The 16386-nt window shown below is 57.4% G+C and overlaps 1 protein-coding gene across 4 annotated transcripts in view; it reads right to left on the bottom strand.

Annotated features, from left to right (window-relative positions):
• The window catches only part of NECTIN2 (nectin cell adhesion molecule 2), a 42207-nt gene extending 26552 nt beyond the window's left edge, over positions 1–15655 (bottom strand). For 3 of the 4 annotated variants that reach the window (XM_077841731.1, XM_077841734.1, XM_077841732.1), the window contains exon 1: positions 15447–15655. In XM_077841731.1, coding sequence (XP_077697857.1) covers positions 15447–15639 — 193 coding nt within the window. In that variant the 5' untranslated portion in view covers positions 15640–15655. Of the gene's footprint in view, positions 1–923; positions 1446–15446 lie in introns of those variants that run through there. The other variant, XM_077841735.1, reaches the window with a different exon arrangement.
• Positions 15656–16386: the final 731 nt, after the last annotated feature.

Here is a 16386-nt window from a genome sequence, read left to right as displayed (position 1 = left end):
AAATATCACAACAGAGAGATGGATCAGGCTGGAGAATTGTCTCCCCAAAGGAAGAGCTGGGAGCCCCAACATTGGGCAAGGGGTCCCTGTATAAATAGCCCCACGCCCCATCCCGTCAGGGATGCACCAAATGAAGATCTCTTCCACCGTGCTGCCATGAATTCGTAAAAGAGCAAGCGTGCAGTTTAAAGCGCTATCACCCTCCCGCGCCCCAATCCAGAGCGAGGGAGAATTGGGCAGAGGCTGCCAGCCGTGGGACATGGGAAGGTTTCTAGCCCAGCCAGCTGAATGCTGCTACAGGTGCTGATCAAACGCACTCCATTTAACAGGCCCCCTTGCACCCGATTTGTTCATCCCGCTAACCGGAGACAGCGCTGCTCTCCCAAGGAGAACCATGCAGAGTCTGGGAGCCTCCCCCGGCCATCTGTCTGTCCAATGTGCCATTGTATTCCAGCACAGACAGACTGACTCGTTCTATCCACAGCCCCAGACCGGCATGCACAGATACACGCCCATCCAACTCTCTCACACAAAGGCTTCCACCTCTCCCTGTACAGTCACTAATCTGAAATTTTCATGACTCAGGGCCACATAAGACCCATTGTTTTTGTTTCTTAAACTCTTCCTCCCCCCGCCCCGATTTGGCTGGTTTTGCCTTCTGCTTTTTGAGCTGTTTTCTTGTCTCCTGACACCCCACCCTGCCAGCCAGGAGAGCCAGAATGGACTTTTTCCAAACAAAAGCGGCAAGTCTCAAATAAATCACATGATCCTGGGAGCTGGGTCTTTATGAGGAAACATCAGACAGCACAAGAGTCATGACAACAGCAGCACAAGTCAGGCAGAGCGCTGGATCTCCCCAGCCCCGCCCCCAGTGTGCATCTCCACACCCCATCTCCATGCGGACATCCCTGCTCCCCCCTTACCTGCGTGGCTGTATCCATACAGACGGCGTGTTTACACATACAGGGATGCAGGCTGAAGGCACAGTGCATTTTCAGGCTGCTGAAGCCGGTCCGGCTCGGACTTCGCTATCTGAGCCACTTCCATTGATTCGGCTTCACCCTCCCGTGCCCAAGACATTGACCCGATTTCATGAACCCCCAGCCAGGGGGACACGCGCTGCAAATCGGGAGCTGCCTGCTTCCAGTTAAGCAGGTAAGAGCCTTGGGTCTGAGGTCAGAGGGCCCCGACAAAGATTAGCCCCAAAGGCCCCCAGCTGCAGCAGTACCAGTGCCCCGGGGCCCAGGACCACTCACAGCCACCTCCCTTCAGCTGAAGACGTGCACCTCTGTGGGTGTCCTGGTGGTTTGGATTTGCCCCAAAGCTGCAGCTTATCTCCTCACACCAGTCCTGAACCCTGTTCCAAATGCAGACAGCGGTACAGGGCCTGCCAGCCACCACCTCCCTCACACACACCCCATCCCAGACCACTGCAAGAGTTAGAATACCCCACGGATAAGAACAGCCCCGTGCCTCACTCCCTGAGCCAGCCAGTCCCCCACCCCGGGAAAGGCCCTGAATCCCATTCCCCACCCCACTCTGAGCCAGCCAACCCCCTGGCTGCTGCTCCCAGATGGGGATTCCCCCTTAGTATGACTCTCATACACACAGCCCCACCTATCCCATAGCTGGGCCTGCATCTGAGAGATCACGGCCACCACCCCAACCTGGCCCACAGCTCCACAGGAACTGGCCAATATCTTGTACTACAGCCCTGCGCCAGTCCCAGGCCTGGTGCCGTCAATGGCAGCAGCTCCCCGTTGGCCCCAGGGGGAGGAACCAAACACTGTCGCTAATAAATGCTTCGTATCTCAGAAAACACCTGTTACTCACCAGACACAGCTGGTAAATGACTCACCACCATCACATAGTGAGTTGGCAGCAAAGCTACCAACGGAACATAGGAGTCCTGGCTCCCAGCCCCCTGCTCTAACCACTAGACACTGCTCCACTCCCAGAGCTGGGATAGAACCCAGGAGTCCTGGCTCCCAGTCCAGCCCCCTTAAGAACTGGCCCATTCTCCTCCTCCAGCAGAGCTGCGAGCCTGTGTCCATCCAGGCTGGGGGCACACAAAGCGTGGTATCTGGGCAGAGATTTGGGGGACATGGATGCAAATCCAGCCCACGCACACAAAGGCCGCATGTCCCCTGCTACAGAGATGAGGATAGCAGACGGCTCAGAGCAATGCAGCCCAGTTCTCCCCGCATTTCCAGGCTGCTGGGTAAGATGCCACCTCCTCTGCTTCACAGACAGTAACCTACTGTCCCTGCCACAGCTGCCTTCCTGTCTGGCTGGGAGGACATGGGACACTGTTTCCTGCACACACACCCAGAGATACACCCAGACAATGCAGAAAAGGGAAAGCAACATGCCTGGGTCAGCAGAGAGTAAAGGACAGAGGGATTGGAGCTGGGGAGGCTTCCACGCACTGAACAGGGACGGGGAGAGAATTGGTCATACTTTAATCACTGTGGCTGGCCTGGCTCAGCACACTACAGCCTGGATAGAACATAGAATCATAGAATATCAGGGTTAGAAGTGACCTCAGGAGGTCATCTAGTCCAACCCCCTGCTCAAAGCAGGACCGATTCCCGACTAAATCATCCCAGCCAGGGCTTTGTCATGCCTGACCTTAAAAACCTTCTAGGGAAGGAGATTCCACCACCTCCCTAGGTAATGCATTCCAGTGTTTCACCACCCTCCTAGTGAAAAAGCTTTTCCTAATATCCAACCTAAACCTCCCCCACTGCAACTTGAGACCATTACTCCTTGTTCTGTCATCTGCTACCACTGAGAACAGTCTAGAGCCATCCTCTTTGGAACCCCCTTTCAGGTAGTTGAAAGCAGCTATCAAATCCCCCCATATTCTTCTCTTCTGCAGACTAAACATCCCCAGTTCCCTCAGCCTCTCCTCATAAGTCATGTGTTCCAGTCCCCTAATCATTTTTGTTTCCCTCCGCTGGACTCTTTCCAATTTTTCCACATCCTTCTTGTAGTGTGGGGCCCAAAACTGGACACAGTCCTCCAGATGAGGCCTCACCAACGTCGAATAGAGGGGAACGATCACGTCCCTCGATCTGCTGGCAATGCCCCTACTTATACATCCCAAAATGCCATTGGCCTTCTTGGCAACAAGGGCACACTGTTGACTCATATCCAGCTTCTCGTCCACTGTAACCCCTAGGTCCTTTTCTGCAGAACTGCTGCCGAGGCATTTGGTTCCTAGTCTGTAGCGGTGCATTGGATTCTTCCGTCCTAAGTGCAGGACTCTGCACTTGTCCTTGTTGAACCTCATCAGATTTCTTTTGGCCCAATCCTCCAATTTGTCTAGGTCCCTCTGAACCCAGGAGTCCTGCTCCCAGTCACCCTCCCAGTCCAATAGGCCTCACTCCCCTCCCAGAGCTGAGATAGAACCCAGGAGTCCTGGCTCCCAGCCACCCACCCCCCGGCTCTAACCACTAGACCCCACTCTTCTCCCAGGGCCCCTGTCTCAGGCTGGCTGTGGGATACACTACTTTCCCTTGTGGCTCCCTCCTCCGCTAGCTCTGCCGAACCAGAACCTTTTGAGCTGCAATTTCCCCTCTTCAGCCCCTCCAAAGAAAACCCGGGTTGTAAACTGTGACTCAGGACACCTGGGTTCACTTCCCAGCCCTGCTGCTGGCTCCCTGTGTGACCAGGGCCAGTTCCTGCGTCGCCCAGAACCAAACTCCCCAGCTGTAACGTGGGGAGATGATCCTGCCTTTGGCCACTTAGACGGCTAACATTTTGGGCCAAGGATTGCGCCCAGCTCTGTGTCTGCACAGCACCATGCCTGACTGGGGGGGCCCTTGCAATCTCAGCCTGCGGGCCAGCACCCAGCACAATGGGGGAGCCCCTGATATGGCTGGGGGCAGCTGCAGAGCATCCGGCACAATGTGGGGGGACTCGTTTTGATCTCGGCTAGTGGGAGCCTATACAGCACCCAACAGGACTGCCCCCCGCCCCCAATCACGCCCAGCCCCTCCACTGCATTTTGGCTGGGAGGGCGAGGTCTGTGCAGCACCCGGCATGAGGGGGGAGTGGGGCCCCTCAGCCCTGTGTAACAAACAAACCCTAATTGCACCATCCCTGCACTCCACTTAGATCAGTTTGATAAACGAGAGAGGAAAAGGCTCCAGGCAGATTTTTTGCCTGATGATTTTGCTGCAGAAGAAAAGGGTTTTTTTGTTCCCAGCCAGCTAAGGGATCTTTGCGAGAGAGAAAGACACACACAAAGGACAGACGGCCACAGGGCCGAGACACACAAAGGACAGACCACCAATGGGACAGACACACAGACTGTTTCACTTTTTAAAAATAGCCATAGCTGCTGAGGGACTAGCCTGGCAAATGCACCCATCCCCAAACCCCTCTCCGCTCCGGCTTTCAGAGCCCTCTCTTAGGATTCGTCCCGCAGCGAGGACCATTATCCCAGCGAGCCAGGCACGCAGACCCCCTACCCGTAATGGGAAGCGACAGAGCCCTCTCGAGCTGTGCGCCACAGTCAGTCTAATTCTAAGAGCGTGAATGAAGCGGCCCCTAATTTAATAAGAAACCAGATCGAGCGTGAGGCGGGAGCATTAAAAATTCAGTTTTACATGAGGGGAAAAACAAAAACCTGAAACCGAAAAGGAGGAGGCAGAGGGTAATTGCAGAGCTGCATTATATCCTCCACTGCTCGGGGAAGCTCCCAGAGACCCCGACTGAGCTGAGATCAACCTGGACTTAGTAGGGGGCTTGGTTATCCCCTTTTTCCTGGCTTTATAATTACAGTCTCTAACCCAAATCCCCCTCTTTTCCCTTCTCAAATCTACATTGCTAACTAGCACTGTTGTGTTGCTGTTAAATGGGCCCCACAGCCCAGAGGTGCATCTCAGAGCCAGGTAAGAGAGCCCTGTAAAAATAGCCCCCGTGCGCCACCCCACCCCAGAAGCAGCCACATCTCAGCACAGCAGGTACAAGGTAAACACAAGCAGCTGGTATTGCCAGCCTGGACCACACCCCCAAGCTGTGGTGCTAAGAGGCACCTGTTCCTCATCAGGAACATTTTGGGAGGGGGCAGCAAACAGAGAAGGGGGACCAGGATTGTGTCTGACTCTCCCTCTCCCTGCCTCCAGCTGAGTCAACAGGACCAGACAGCAGCAGCGGGGCTGCAAATGCACAAGCGTCTCCAGCTGGACCAGCCTGGCAGCCACCACGATTCCCGCACCAGCTTCACGCACCCAGATAAGATTCCCACCACTGCGGGTGAGCCAGGGAGGGGTCTAGCGGCCCCCCACCACCCCCCATGCTGCTTCAGTCAGCTCTGTGGACAATGCTGGCTCCGCGTCGCACCACGGGGTGGGGCGGGGCGATCTACAGGCTCCAGCAGCAGTAAGAAGCAAGTTACATGTAAAAGGAACCTTCCCACTGGGCAGTTCAGGTGCCAGGTGCCCGTCTTGGCCGGGGGGAGGAGACAAGGCCCTGAAGTGCTGGGTGCTCCAGTGTGAGGCAGGGGCACGGGGTGGGACAGCAGCCAGATGGAAACACACATTGGGAAGAGAGGATGACAAGACACCCCCATGCATAGATGGGGGAGGAGACGCTCCGGCCATGGTTAGGGGCTCGGAGCCAGGACTCCTGGGTTCTATCCCTGACTCTGGGAGGGGAATGGGGTTTAGTGGGTTAGAGCAGGTGTGGTTGGAAGCCAGGACTCCTGGGTTCTATCCCAGCTTTGGGAGGAGCACCGTTCCAATAGCTCTAGCTACAAGAATGGATGGGGGCCCACGGTTAACCTAGTTTGCCCTCTTGGCTGGCGTCACACAGCAGGTCAGACAAGATATTCACAACAGTCCCTTTTGGCTTGGACAATCTATGAATAACCCAGGCCAGGGAACGACACCGGGCAATTCACCCTTTGCAGCTGAGCGTTAACACAGGGATGACACTAACGTGCACTGAGGCCCTCAGGACTGCGGGGCAGGGACTGTCTCATCATGCGTTTCTCCCCCCCAAATACAGCCTCTCGGCACTACTGCAAAGGGTGAGCAGCCCGCACAGGAAACAGCAGCGAGAGGGGCCCAGACACAGGAGCCTTTCACATTCCCAGCTCTGCTGCGATGCAGGGAACCAAACACGAGACTTGCAGCATCCATGGGCTGGCAGGAGGCAGGTTCCAGTTCCCTGGCCACCAACCATATCAAGGGAGTGATTTCTGATCCGGGATGGGGGCAAGGAGTCACCCCAAAGGGCTCTGGGGGAGCTGAGCACATTCCCCGGCCTCAACTGTGCTCAGACAACATTTAGACTGGTCTGCACATTTAGCCTGGTCTGCATGCCCCTCGTAGCCATGGCTATACAAAGGACACACTAATCCTTAACGAATACAGATTTAATGCCTGTTATCCTCAGGGATCGGCCCTGGGTCCAGTTCTGTTCAATGTCTTCCTCAATCATTTAGATAATGGCATAGCGAGTACACTTATAACATTTGCTGACGATATCAAACTGGGAAGGGTTGCAAGTGCTTTCGAGGATAGGATTAAAATTCAAAATGATATGGACAAACCGGAGAAATGGTCTGAAGTAAATAGGTTAAAATTAAATAAGGACAAATGTAAAGTACTCCATTTAGGAAGGAACAACTAGTTGCACACACACTAAATGGGAAATGACTGCCCAGGAAGGAGTATTGCAGAAAGGGATCTGGGGGTCATAGTGGATCACAAGCTAAATATGAGTAAATTGTGTAACTGTTGCATAAAAAGCAAACATCATTCTGAGATGTCTTAGCAGGAGTGTTGTAAACAAGACAAGAAGTAATTCTTCCGCTCTACTGATTAGGCCTCAACTGGAGCATTGTGTCCAGTTCTGGGCGCCACATTTCAGGAAAGATCTGGACAAATTGGAGAAAGTCCAGAGAAGAGCAACAAAAATGATTAAAGGTCTGGAAAACATGACCTATGAGGGAAGACTGAAAAAATTGGATTTGTTTAGTCTGAAGAGACGAGACGACTCAGAGGGGACACGGTAACAGTTTTCAAGTACATAAGAGGTTGTTACAAGGAGGAGGGAGAAAAAATATTCTTCATAACCTCTGAGGCTAGGACAAGAAGCAATGGGCTTAAATTGAAGCAAGGGAGGTTTAGGTTGGATATTAGGAAAAAATTCCTAAGTGTCAGAATGGTTAAGCACTGGAATAAATTGCCCAGGGCGGTTGTGGGATCTCCATCATTGGAGATTTTTAAGATCAGGTTAGACAGACACCTCTCAGGGATGATCTAGAGAATACCTCATCCTGCCTTTAATGCAGGGGACTGGACTAGAGGACCTTCTTGAGGTCCCTTCCAGTCCTACGATTCTGATTGCTAGAGGCCCCAACAGAAATCAGGACTCCTGCCCCCCGAGACCGAGATCAGAAGTCCCCATCATACTGGGTGCTGCAGACATGGGAAGAGACTCCCAGAACGTCCAGTCTCAACAGACCAAGGCAGGATCATTATCCTGCATTACCGATGGGAACCGAGGGCTGCAGTGACTCTCCCAAGGTCATCCAGCGAGTCTGGCAGCGCTGGGAAGAGAACCCAGGTGTGACACGTCTCATCCCAGCTCTTTAACAAGGCCACTCTGCCCAGGCTCCGATCAGGGCCTGAGGAGCCATCTGATCCTGGTGCATGTTTGCTGTCTGGGGAAGGGAGAGGCAGCGGATCAAAGCAACCCACACTGATTATGACCGACCACTTCTTAACCTTCCCCTGGAGACGCTGAATGCAGGGAGGGGCACGGGCAAAGGCCGCTTTCCCAGCCCCCGAATCAATCTTCTCTTCTCCGAGCCCTTCCCACTTTGTTTACAGCACCAGAACCGGACGCAGTGTCCAGTGATGGCCTCACCCATCTTGTACACAGAGATAACACCTCCACCCTGCTCTGGCTTGCTATTCTCCTGCCCAGACACCCCAGGGACCCATTCACTCCCCCTTAGCTATGGCATGGCTGCCAGTTCATGCCCAGATGATCCTCGAAACCTTTCCAGGATACAAGCCACCAGCGTAAGCCAGATTCTTTACATCCAACAGGTGAGGAAACCATGCGAGACAGCAACGGTCATTTTTCTAGATGTTAAGGCCAGAGGGGCCATTCCCCATCCCCAGAGGGGACATCGCAGGCCAGCAAGTTTCACCCAGTGACCCTGCACTGAGCCCAATCACCCGCATTTGGCAAAAGCCCCTTCCAGAAAGGCCCCCACTCTGGGTCCGAGATGGAGCCACGGCCCTCGGGAGTTTGTTCCCCTAGTGACCACCTCAATGTCAGACTGGTGCCTCCTGTCGCAGCTGGGATTTGTCTGGCGGCAGCTGCCAGCCCCTGGCTCCTCTGCCTTCCTTTGCTAGCTCCGCGGCTGCAGCTCGCAGGATTTCTCCCCGGGATGGCGCTCAAACCCCATAACCAAGTTAGCTCTCAACCAGATTGCGCTGCGTCCATCTCTCCCCATCAGACCTTTTTCTCCAGCCTTAGATCGTTTCTGGGGCTCGTCTCTGCCCCCTCTTCAGCTTTTCCACAGGCGCCCCCAGAACGGGACGCAGGATTCCAGGATCCGTCTCACCAAGACAGAGGTAAAATCACCTCCCTGCTCCTCCTCACAGCTCCCCTGTTTATACACCTGAGGACTGTGACTTGCCCATGGCCACCCAGTGGCCCAAAGCTGGGAGAGAACCCAGGAGTTTTGGCTCCCAACTCTAAACCACGAGTCCCCACTCCCCTCCCAGAGCTGGGAGAGAACCCAGGAGTCCTGGCTCCCAACTCCCCCACCCCTAACCACTAGACCTAGGGTGATCAGATGTCCCGATATTCTGGGCTTTGTCTTATATAGGCACCTATTACCCACCACCCCGTCCCAATTTTTCACGCTATCTGCTCTCCCTAACTGGACCCCACTCCCCTCCCAGAGCTGGGAGAGAACCCAGCTGAACCCAGGGTCTGAACCATAAAGGCCATCCAATCCGGAGCACAACTGGCAGGAGAAGAGTCTGCAGCCCTGGGGAATCCGGGAAGGGGACGATGGGGTGTGTGTGCCAGGCCAATCAATATGGCTTAATAAATATAACCCACAAGATGCAGCAAGCAGCCCCTGGGGCGGGGGTAATTTAGATTCTCCCTCGTTTTTTAAACACATGCAAATGATGGGGGAGGGGAGAAGTAGGTCACCCACCAGGAAGCTGCCCTGCATGGTGAGGGCGGGGCAGTGCTGTTTGATGTAGTCACAGCAGGCAGACAAAGCGGTTTCAGTGGAACGGGGCCTGGCAGCAGACATCCACTCCCCTATCTGCCTGGTGCCAGACTGCGGACAGGGTGGGGGAGAGAACTAACCCCTGGAAGGCAGGCCAGAGGGTGCGGGGCGGGGGCAGGTGATAGGCTGGGGGAAGGCACAGCTGCCTGCAGGTCAGCAGGGGGACACAGGAGCCCCTGAGAGAGTAACCGAAGGGGGGGCTCCCTGCAATCTCCCCACGACTACATCCCCCACCTGGCAGACCTGTCCCTGCTCCCTGAGTCCCTTCCCTGGGAAGCCAGTCACAGCCCTGCCACCCCAAGGCCAGCACTGGAGGATCAATGAGACGCAACTCTGCACTTCAGAGAGGCAGGTGCCCAACGACAAGGGGAGGGCGGGTATCTCCGTTTTACAGACAGGAAACCGAGGGACAAGCAGGAAGGACACTTGGCTAATCTTACAATGCCAGAGCCGGGGACAGAACCCAGGAGTCCTGGCTCCCAGCCCCCCTGCTCTAACCACAAGACCGCACTCCCCCTGAGCTTGGGTTAGAATCCGGGAGTCCTGGCTCAGCACTGTAGCTGCAGAGGACAGAGCAGTCTCTCCTCACATTATGCCGCCACATCCCTTGCCGTGCCGCTGCAATGAGCCCCCATCTCAGCCCAAGAGTCACTTCCAGGAAGGCAGCATCACAGCTGCGGCACAGGGTGGGGGTTGCACGTCTGCCAGGATTACGCTCCCTGTCCCGCAGGGCCCGGGGGGACACCCAGTTCAAGGAGATCTCTACGAGCAGAGACAGCGCTTCACAGCTCATCTCTTCAGTTCATTACTGAGAAGCCCGTTCCTCCTCCCTTCCCCCACATCAGGGCCCGTATGGCTGCCACTGCCAGACACAGCAAACAGGGCTACAACACAGCCCCTGCTCTAAACACCAACCCATTGAGAGAACCTAGGAGTCCGGGCTCCCAGCCCCGATTCCCCACTAATGCAGGAGGTGGCCATGCCGTCCCCTGGCCAGGGTATCTCAGGAATGTTGGCGCATTGGAGACAAAGGCAGGGCGGAGCTGGGATTAGGGCTGGAACAGAGAGGCGGGAGTGGGAGGGGGGTGCAGAGGCAGGGGTGGGCACAGCACAGCACAGTGGGGAGTACGGAGTGGGTTGTACCCAGGGACAGACAGTACTGGGATGCAGCTGCTCCCTGCAGCCTCTCTCACTCCCTTCGGCCAGTGCAAACAAAGTCAATGGGCTTTGCATTGGCTGCTTGTCCCAATGTAGCAGGGCACCAGTGCAAAGGGGTCAGTGCAGGCAACGTCTCTGTCATGGCCCCCCAGCCTCCCCAACCTCCAGCACCGTCCCTGGCAACAGTGGTCTCTTTGGTGTCTGGCTTCTAACTATTGGTACAGTCTGGGCCATGAAATACCAGCTCTGTCACCAGCCAGCAGCTGCCTTTTCCTGGGCCTCCGATCCCAGCGGTAGCGAGGGGAGGGCGATCCCCTCTGGCTATTCAGACTGAGCTCTTTGGGTAGGGACCATCCCCCGGGACCCCTGCAGCTCCCGGCATGATGGGGGTGGACAGGTGCCGTCACAATACAAATGACGCCAGGCTCACCGGCTCTGCCCAAGGACAGGCTGGGCCCGTGGGCGAGGTGCTAACCTGGGGCTCAGGACGCCTGGGTTCTAGTCTCAGCTCCTTGTACACGTCACTGAATCTCCCTGTGCCTCTGTTTCCCCATCTGTGGATTGGGGCAGTTCCCAACCTCACAGAGGCGCAGGGAGGCCAGCCAAGTCCACTGATCTTTGCAAGCTCCTGGATGCTTCAGGCTCAAATCCCACCAGTGGACAGGACCCCGGGATTCACTCCAGCTCAAAATGGGGGTGAGCTGCTGTACAGCCTGAACATGCCACAGACGTTTGCCCCATCACCAAGGCAGGAGGAGGCAAAAGTGCAGCGCTGGGGGAAACCGGGACCTGGGCCTGATGGGGACTCTGACCCAGTCTGCACTGGGGGCGGGGGTGTCGCCATGCCATTCCTACAGCTCTAGGGCCAGCTGCAAGTTTTCTCCCATTGAAATGGGATTTTTGCAAACCCAACTTTGTCGAAACCCAGAAGCTGCCCAGTGCGATGTCTGGGTTTGACCATTCCTCTCGACTTTTGGTGAAAATAGATTAAAAAAACCCTGATTTTCAAAAAGCCCCATTCTCTTTAACCCTCCCCCAAAGCCTTTCCCAAGGAAAATAGCTACTTTTGGGATGAGCTCTAGTGTTTGCCCCAGTGCACACAGACAGACAGACGCACGCACCCAGAACAGAGGTGGTGGACGGGTGTGATTCATGGAGCAGGATGAATCGGAGCATCCGGGGGTTTCCCAGGGCCACGTGGCCAGCAGGAGAGGAAGGGGTTAATGCTTCCAGGCTGGGCCCTGAGCCTGCCTTTCTGTGTGTCTGGCTCAGCCAGGGTGTGCTGGGCTCAAGGGGAGTGGACAGGGGAGGGGAGTGGGGCTGCTGGGGTTCTCAATGACCGAGGCACCCAATGACAAGCTGGCACACAGGGCTCAGCGTGGCTCAGGTTTGGCCCAGCTGCCCCCATCATGGTGCCAAACCCGTGCCGTGCTGCAACCAGGCCCAGCAGGTCAAAAGCCCAGACTGGCAGTGGGGCCCAGCCCTCTGAGCCATTGGAGCAGCTGCTGCCTGGTGGGTGCGGAGGGGTGGGGGGAACTCTTTCTTGCACCCCCCCATCCCACCTGGCTGGCCTCCTTTTCCAGCTCTCCCCTCCACACAAGGGCCGTGTTTCCCTCCCCAACGGGATGGGGCCTTCATGGGACACCAGACTCCAAAGGAGAGTGCAGCAAAAGCAGTTTGGGAACCTGTGGGCTAGAGCGCACTTGGCCCCCCTGAAGCAGGCAGACCTGCACTCCCTAAGCACAGGGTGCCCCCTGGCACACCCGGTGCCCAATACACACCCTACATTCCTACACACCCTCCTCCTGACACAACCTGTATCCCTACAGCATAGCTGTACACACAGTGACTGCAAGTTGCCAGTAGGACCTGTGCCCGCAGAATGTTCCCTAAGCACACTGCACGCACTCTGCCTTTCTCAGCAGGATATTTTACATCTAGAGCACCTGGGTGTACCGCGAAAGGCCCCCACCCTCCTGCAGAACCGCCCCGCACAGAGGGTATGCCTCATGTCCCTAGACAGGGCCCGTACAGGCCCCCAACCCAGCAGCCTGCCACCAGAGCAGGGAGACAGGCAGCCAGCTGGGGGCCCTCTCTCTGCTATACCCGCCTCAGGGCAATAGTCACACTGGGCTGAAGCCAAGCGCATGCAGGTGCAGCAGAAAGGAGCCGCGTGCGTGTAGGGTCCATTTTAACATCCCCTGTATACACAGGGGCAGTGCATGTGATGGGGACATCACACATTTCAGCCCCAGAGTCCATTAAATTTGGCTTCCCCTCCCTTTCAACGATTGAAGTCATTTCCATCAGCAGTGAGGGAGCAGAGGTCACACTGACGCCAGGACCGGCTGCACTGCATGTGTCCCACAAGAATAGCTGGGATGCTCAGAGCAGCCAAGCGGGGTCAGACCAATGCACAGATGCTGGAACTGGAGGTGCTGGAGAACAGTCAGGAGTTTTCATTCCACAAAGCCAGGATGGGCAAGGATGGTGTCCCTAGCCTCAGTTTGTCAGCAGCTAGGAATGGACAACAGGGGATGGATCACTTGATGATTCCCTGTTCTGTTCATTCCCTCTGGGGCACCTGGCACTGGCCACTGTCTGAAGACAGGATACTGGATGGGATGGACCTTTGATCTGACCTACTATAGCAGTTCTTATGTTCTAAAGCATTTTCCAACCAAGCTAAAATTCCAGTTTCCTGGGGTGTATGGTTTTGGGGTGGGTTGTTTTGCTGTTTTCCCTCCAGGTCAACCCAGAAAAATCCAAAACATGAAAATTTTCAATCCATTTTGTCAAAAACCCACAAGGAAAATGAAGTTTTCCCAGGAGTTCCCGTTTCCCTTGAAAAGCCGGGGGGCTGATTAGACTAAGGAAAAAAGACTTCAGAGGCAAGATTTGTTTGTAGCTAAAATGGCAGAGCAGCCCATAGGAAATAAGGACAGGGCTGTGCTCGGCCATTATATGGCCTCCTTTGCTGTCTTAGCAGAGCTTCCCACAACATCGACCCCCCACTCCTGTGAGCTAGGGGCAAGAGCACCTCCTCATGTTGCAGGTTGGGAACCAAGACCCGGGCGTGGGGTGCATCGACACAGCAACTGGGTGTGACTGCCGCACACACCAGCATAGCTTGCCCTGAGCTAGCGGCAGCCCGGACTAAACCCCCGCGTACAATCACACCCAGGACAGTGACCCCTTCACATCCCTGAGCGGCACGGCTGTGCTGGCAGATGTCTGTGGTGTACGCAAACACACACACGCACGCGCACACCTGGTCTCCGCTAGAAGCCAGTAGTAAGATAGATCCCAAGGCCAGAAGGGCCCTTGGGATCATCTGGCCTGACCTCCTGGATGACACAGGTCAGAGACCTGCCCCACAATCATTCCTATTGGAGTCCAGGCATTTTTTAACCCATCTAGATTTAAGAATTGCCACCTTGATTTAAAAACCTGCCATACCTCTTTGTGAATTGCTCCAGCCAAGGGTTAGTTTCCTTCTCTGCCCGCCCCAGATGAACAGGTTCACCTTATTTCCAGTCTGAATCGTTACACGGGGGTGAGGCCTACCAAGGACAGTGAGACCAGGATAAAGGTGCCACCCACAGAGCTCACTTTGCTTCGCACAACAGGAAGTGGTGATACCAGGTATAACTGAACTCCCATACGCGCTGCAGGCTCCAGAGGGGTGGGGCACTGGTTCTGGGGTCCTAGCCAGCTGGACTGCAGGGTCCCATTGCTCAGCGGGACAGGGACCAAGCTCTACCCAGAACGTGGGGCCCACCCAGAGCAGGACTGGGCCAAGGAATCGCCGATCCTGGTGCCATGTTAGCGACAGAGGCGAAACCTTCTAGTATGGACAAGGCCTGTGTCACAGGGGGCAGAACAACAGAACCCAGGTGTCCCAGCACCAGCTGGAGCATGGGGGAGGGGCTGGCGTCAGGTTTAGGGGCCTTCCGCTAGCCTAGTTAGCCTAGTGTTTACACGGAGTTGAAAGCAGAGTGAGTTTAGCGGAGTCGCTCCCAGTCTCGGTTTCAGAGACCTCCGAGTAGGAGTTCACTTTCCCCCTAGATCCACAGTTTCTGCGATACCTTTCTCCTGCGCCAACGCCCCAGGCTCTCCTGGGATCCGGTGACTTCACACAGCTGTTCCCACAGGACCCACGCTACGGACGCAAGGCAGAGCCGGCCCCCTGCGCCATCAGCCGCTGTCCTGCCCCGGGGCTGCGAGCCCTTTTCACAGCTCCCAAGGGATGTCCCAACAGCCCCACGCCGGGACAATGGGGGGCCAGGACCCCACCCGCTCGCTCCAGTGTGGGGAGCCGCCGGGGTAAAAGAGGTTCCCCCCGCGGGCTGAAATTCCCCACATTCCTTCGGGCAGAGGGGGGACAATAGGCACTGACCCCCCCCCCCTTCAGTTGAGCAGAGTCCGAAGGCTACGCCCCCGCCTCCCGGCGCCCAGCCAGAGAAACAGGTTCCCTGAACCTCGCCATCTTGGGAACAGAGAAAGTTTAGCCAGGGAGAGGGCAGATGCCAAGGGCCGGAGTTCGGGGGTGGGGGCAAGACCGAGGGGGGCGCGGGACAGGGGGGAGGTGGCAGAATTGGGGGGGCATGGCACAGCCTGGAGATGGGGGCGCATCGGGGGCGAGTGAGGGGGGCGAAGGCAGGATGGGGATGCAAGGGGTTAGGAGGGATCGGGAGGGGGGACGCAGGAGGGACCAGGGGAACTGGGGGCGCAGGGGGGATTGGGGAGGTCTGGAGGGGGATGGGGCGCAGGGGAGATCGGGGGTCTGGAGGGATCGGGGGGCTATGGGGGGATCGGGGGGTCTGGAGGGGTATGGGGAGGGGGGACACAGGATGGGGGGCGCAGGGGGGACTGGGGAGGTCTGGAGGGGGATGGGGCGCAGGGGAGGATCGGGGGTCTGGAGGGATCGGAGGGCGCAGAAGGGGTCTGGGGAGGGGGGACGCGGGATGGGGGGGCGCAGGAGGGATCGGGGGGATGCCTCCCTTACCGCTCAGCAGGCACCAGAAGACGAGGCTGCGGGGCGCGCCCATGGGACGCAGGGGGCCCCGCTGGGCTCGACCCCGGCTCGGTGTCCGGCCGCGTCCCTCTGTCCGGCCGGCGCCGCTGTGTCCGTCCTGCCCCGCACCGCTGCCCCGGTCTCCTCGGCGCCCGCCTGCCAGAGCCCAGCCCAGCCCAGTCATGCGCCCGGCCCGGCCCGGCCCCAGCGCTAGCCCCGCCCCGCCCCGCCCGGCACCCCGCCCCCGGGCCGGCTCCCCCCACCCAGCCTGCGGACTCGGGGGGCTCCTGCCCGCGCGCGCCCCCAGCCCTTAGCAACCGGGGCTCAGTCCCCCCTGCCCCAGCCCGGCACTCAGCGCCTCAGCCCCCCCGGGCACGGACCCTCCCCCCAGCCCTCAGGTGAGGATCCCCAAGCGGGGGCACCTCGGGGGTCAGGCGCCTCCCGGCCCCTAAAGCCCCCTCCGCAGTCAGACCTGGACCCAAGCCCGCCGTGGCGGAGTCGCAGTCCAGGGCACAGCAGGGTGTCCGCACCCCAGACCCCCGGCAGGGGCCGAGAACGGACCCCCACAGGGTCTGGGGTGCAGCCATGTCCTGCCTGCACCCCCTGTGGACCCCGCAAGTCCGGCAGGGCCAGGAGCCCCCCGACGGCTGGGATAATGATCAGCGGTGATGGGTTTATAGAGGGGGGGCTGGTTCCTCAAGGCCCCAGCACCCCACACCTGGCCTGAGCAGGAAGGGGCTCTATCAGGCTAAAGGAAAGAACCCAGGAGCCCTGGCTCCCAGACCCCTCCCACTCTAACCACTAGACCCCCCTGTCCCTCCCAGAGCTGGGGATAGAGCCTAGGAGTCCTGGCTCCCGAACACCCCCACCATACCCACTCCCCTCCCAGAGCCAGGGAAAGAACCCAGGAGTCCTGGGGTCAGGGGAGTGA

Source organism: Eretmochelys imbricata, chromosome 24 (genome assembly GCF_965152235.1).
Source record: "Eretmochelys imbricata isolate rEreImb1 chromosome 24, rEreImb1.hap1, whole genome shotgun sequence".
NCBI classification, from domain to species: Eukaryota; Metazoa; Chordata; order Testudines; family Cheloniidae; genus Eretmochelys; species Eretmochelys imbricata.
This window is presented reverse-complemented; position numbering and strand designations above follow the sequence as displayed.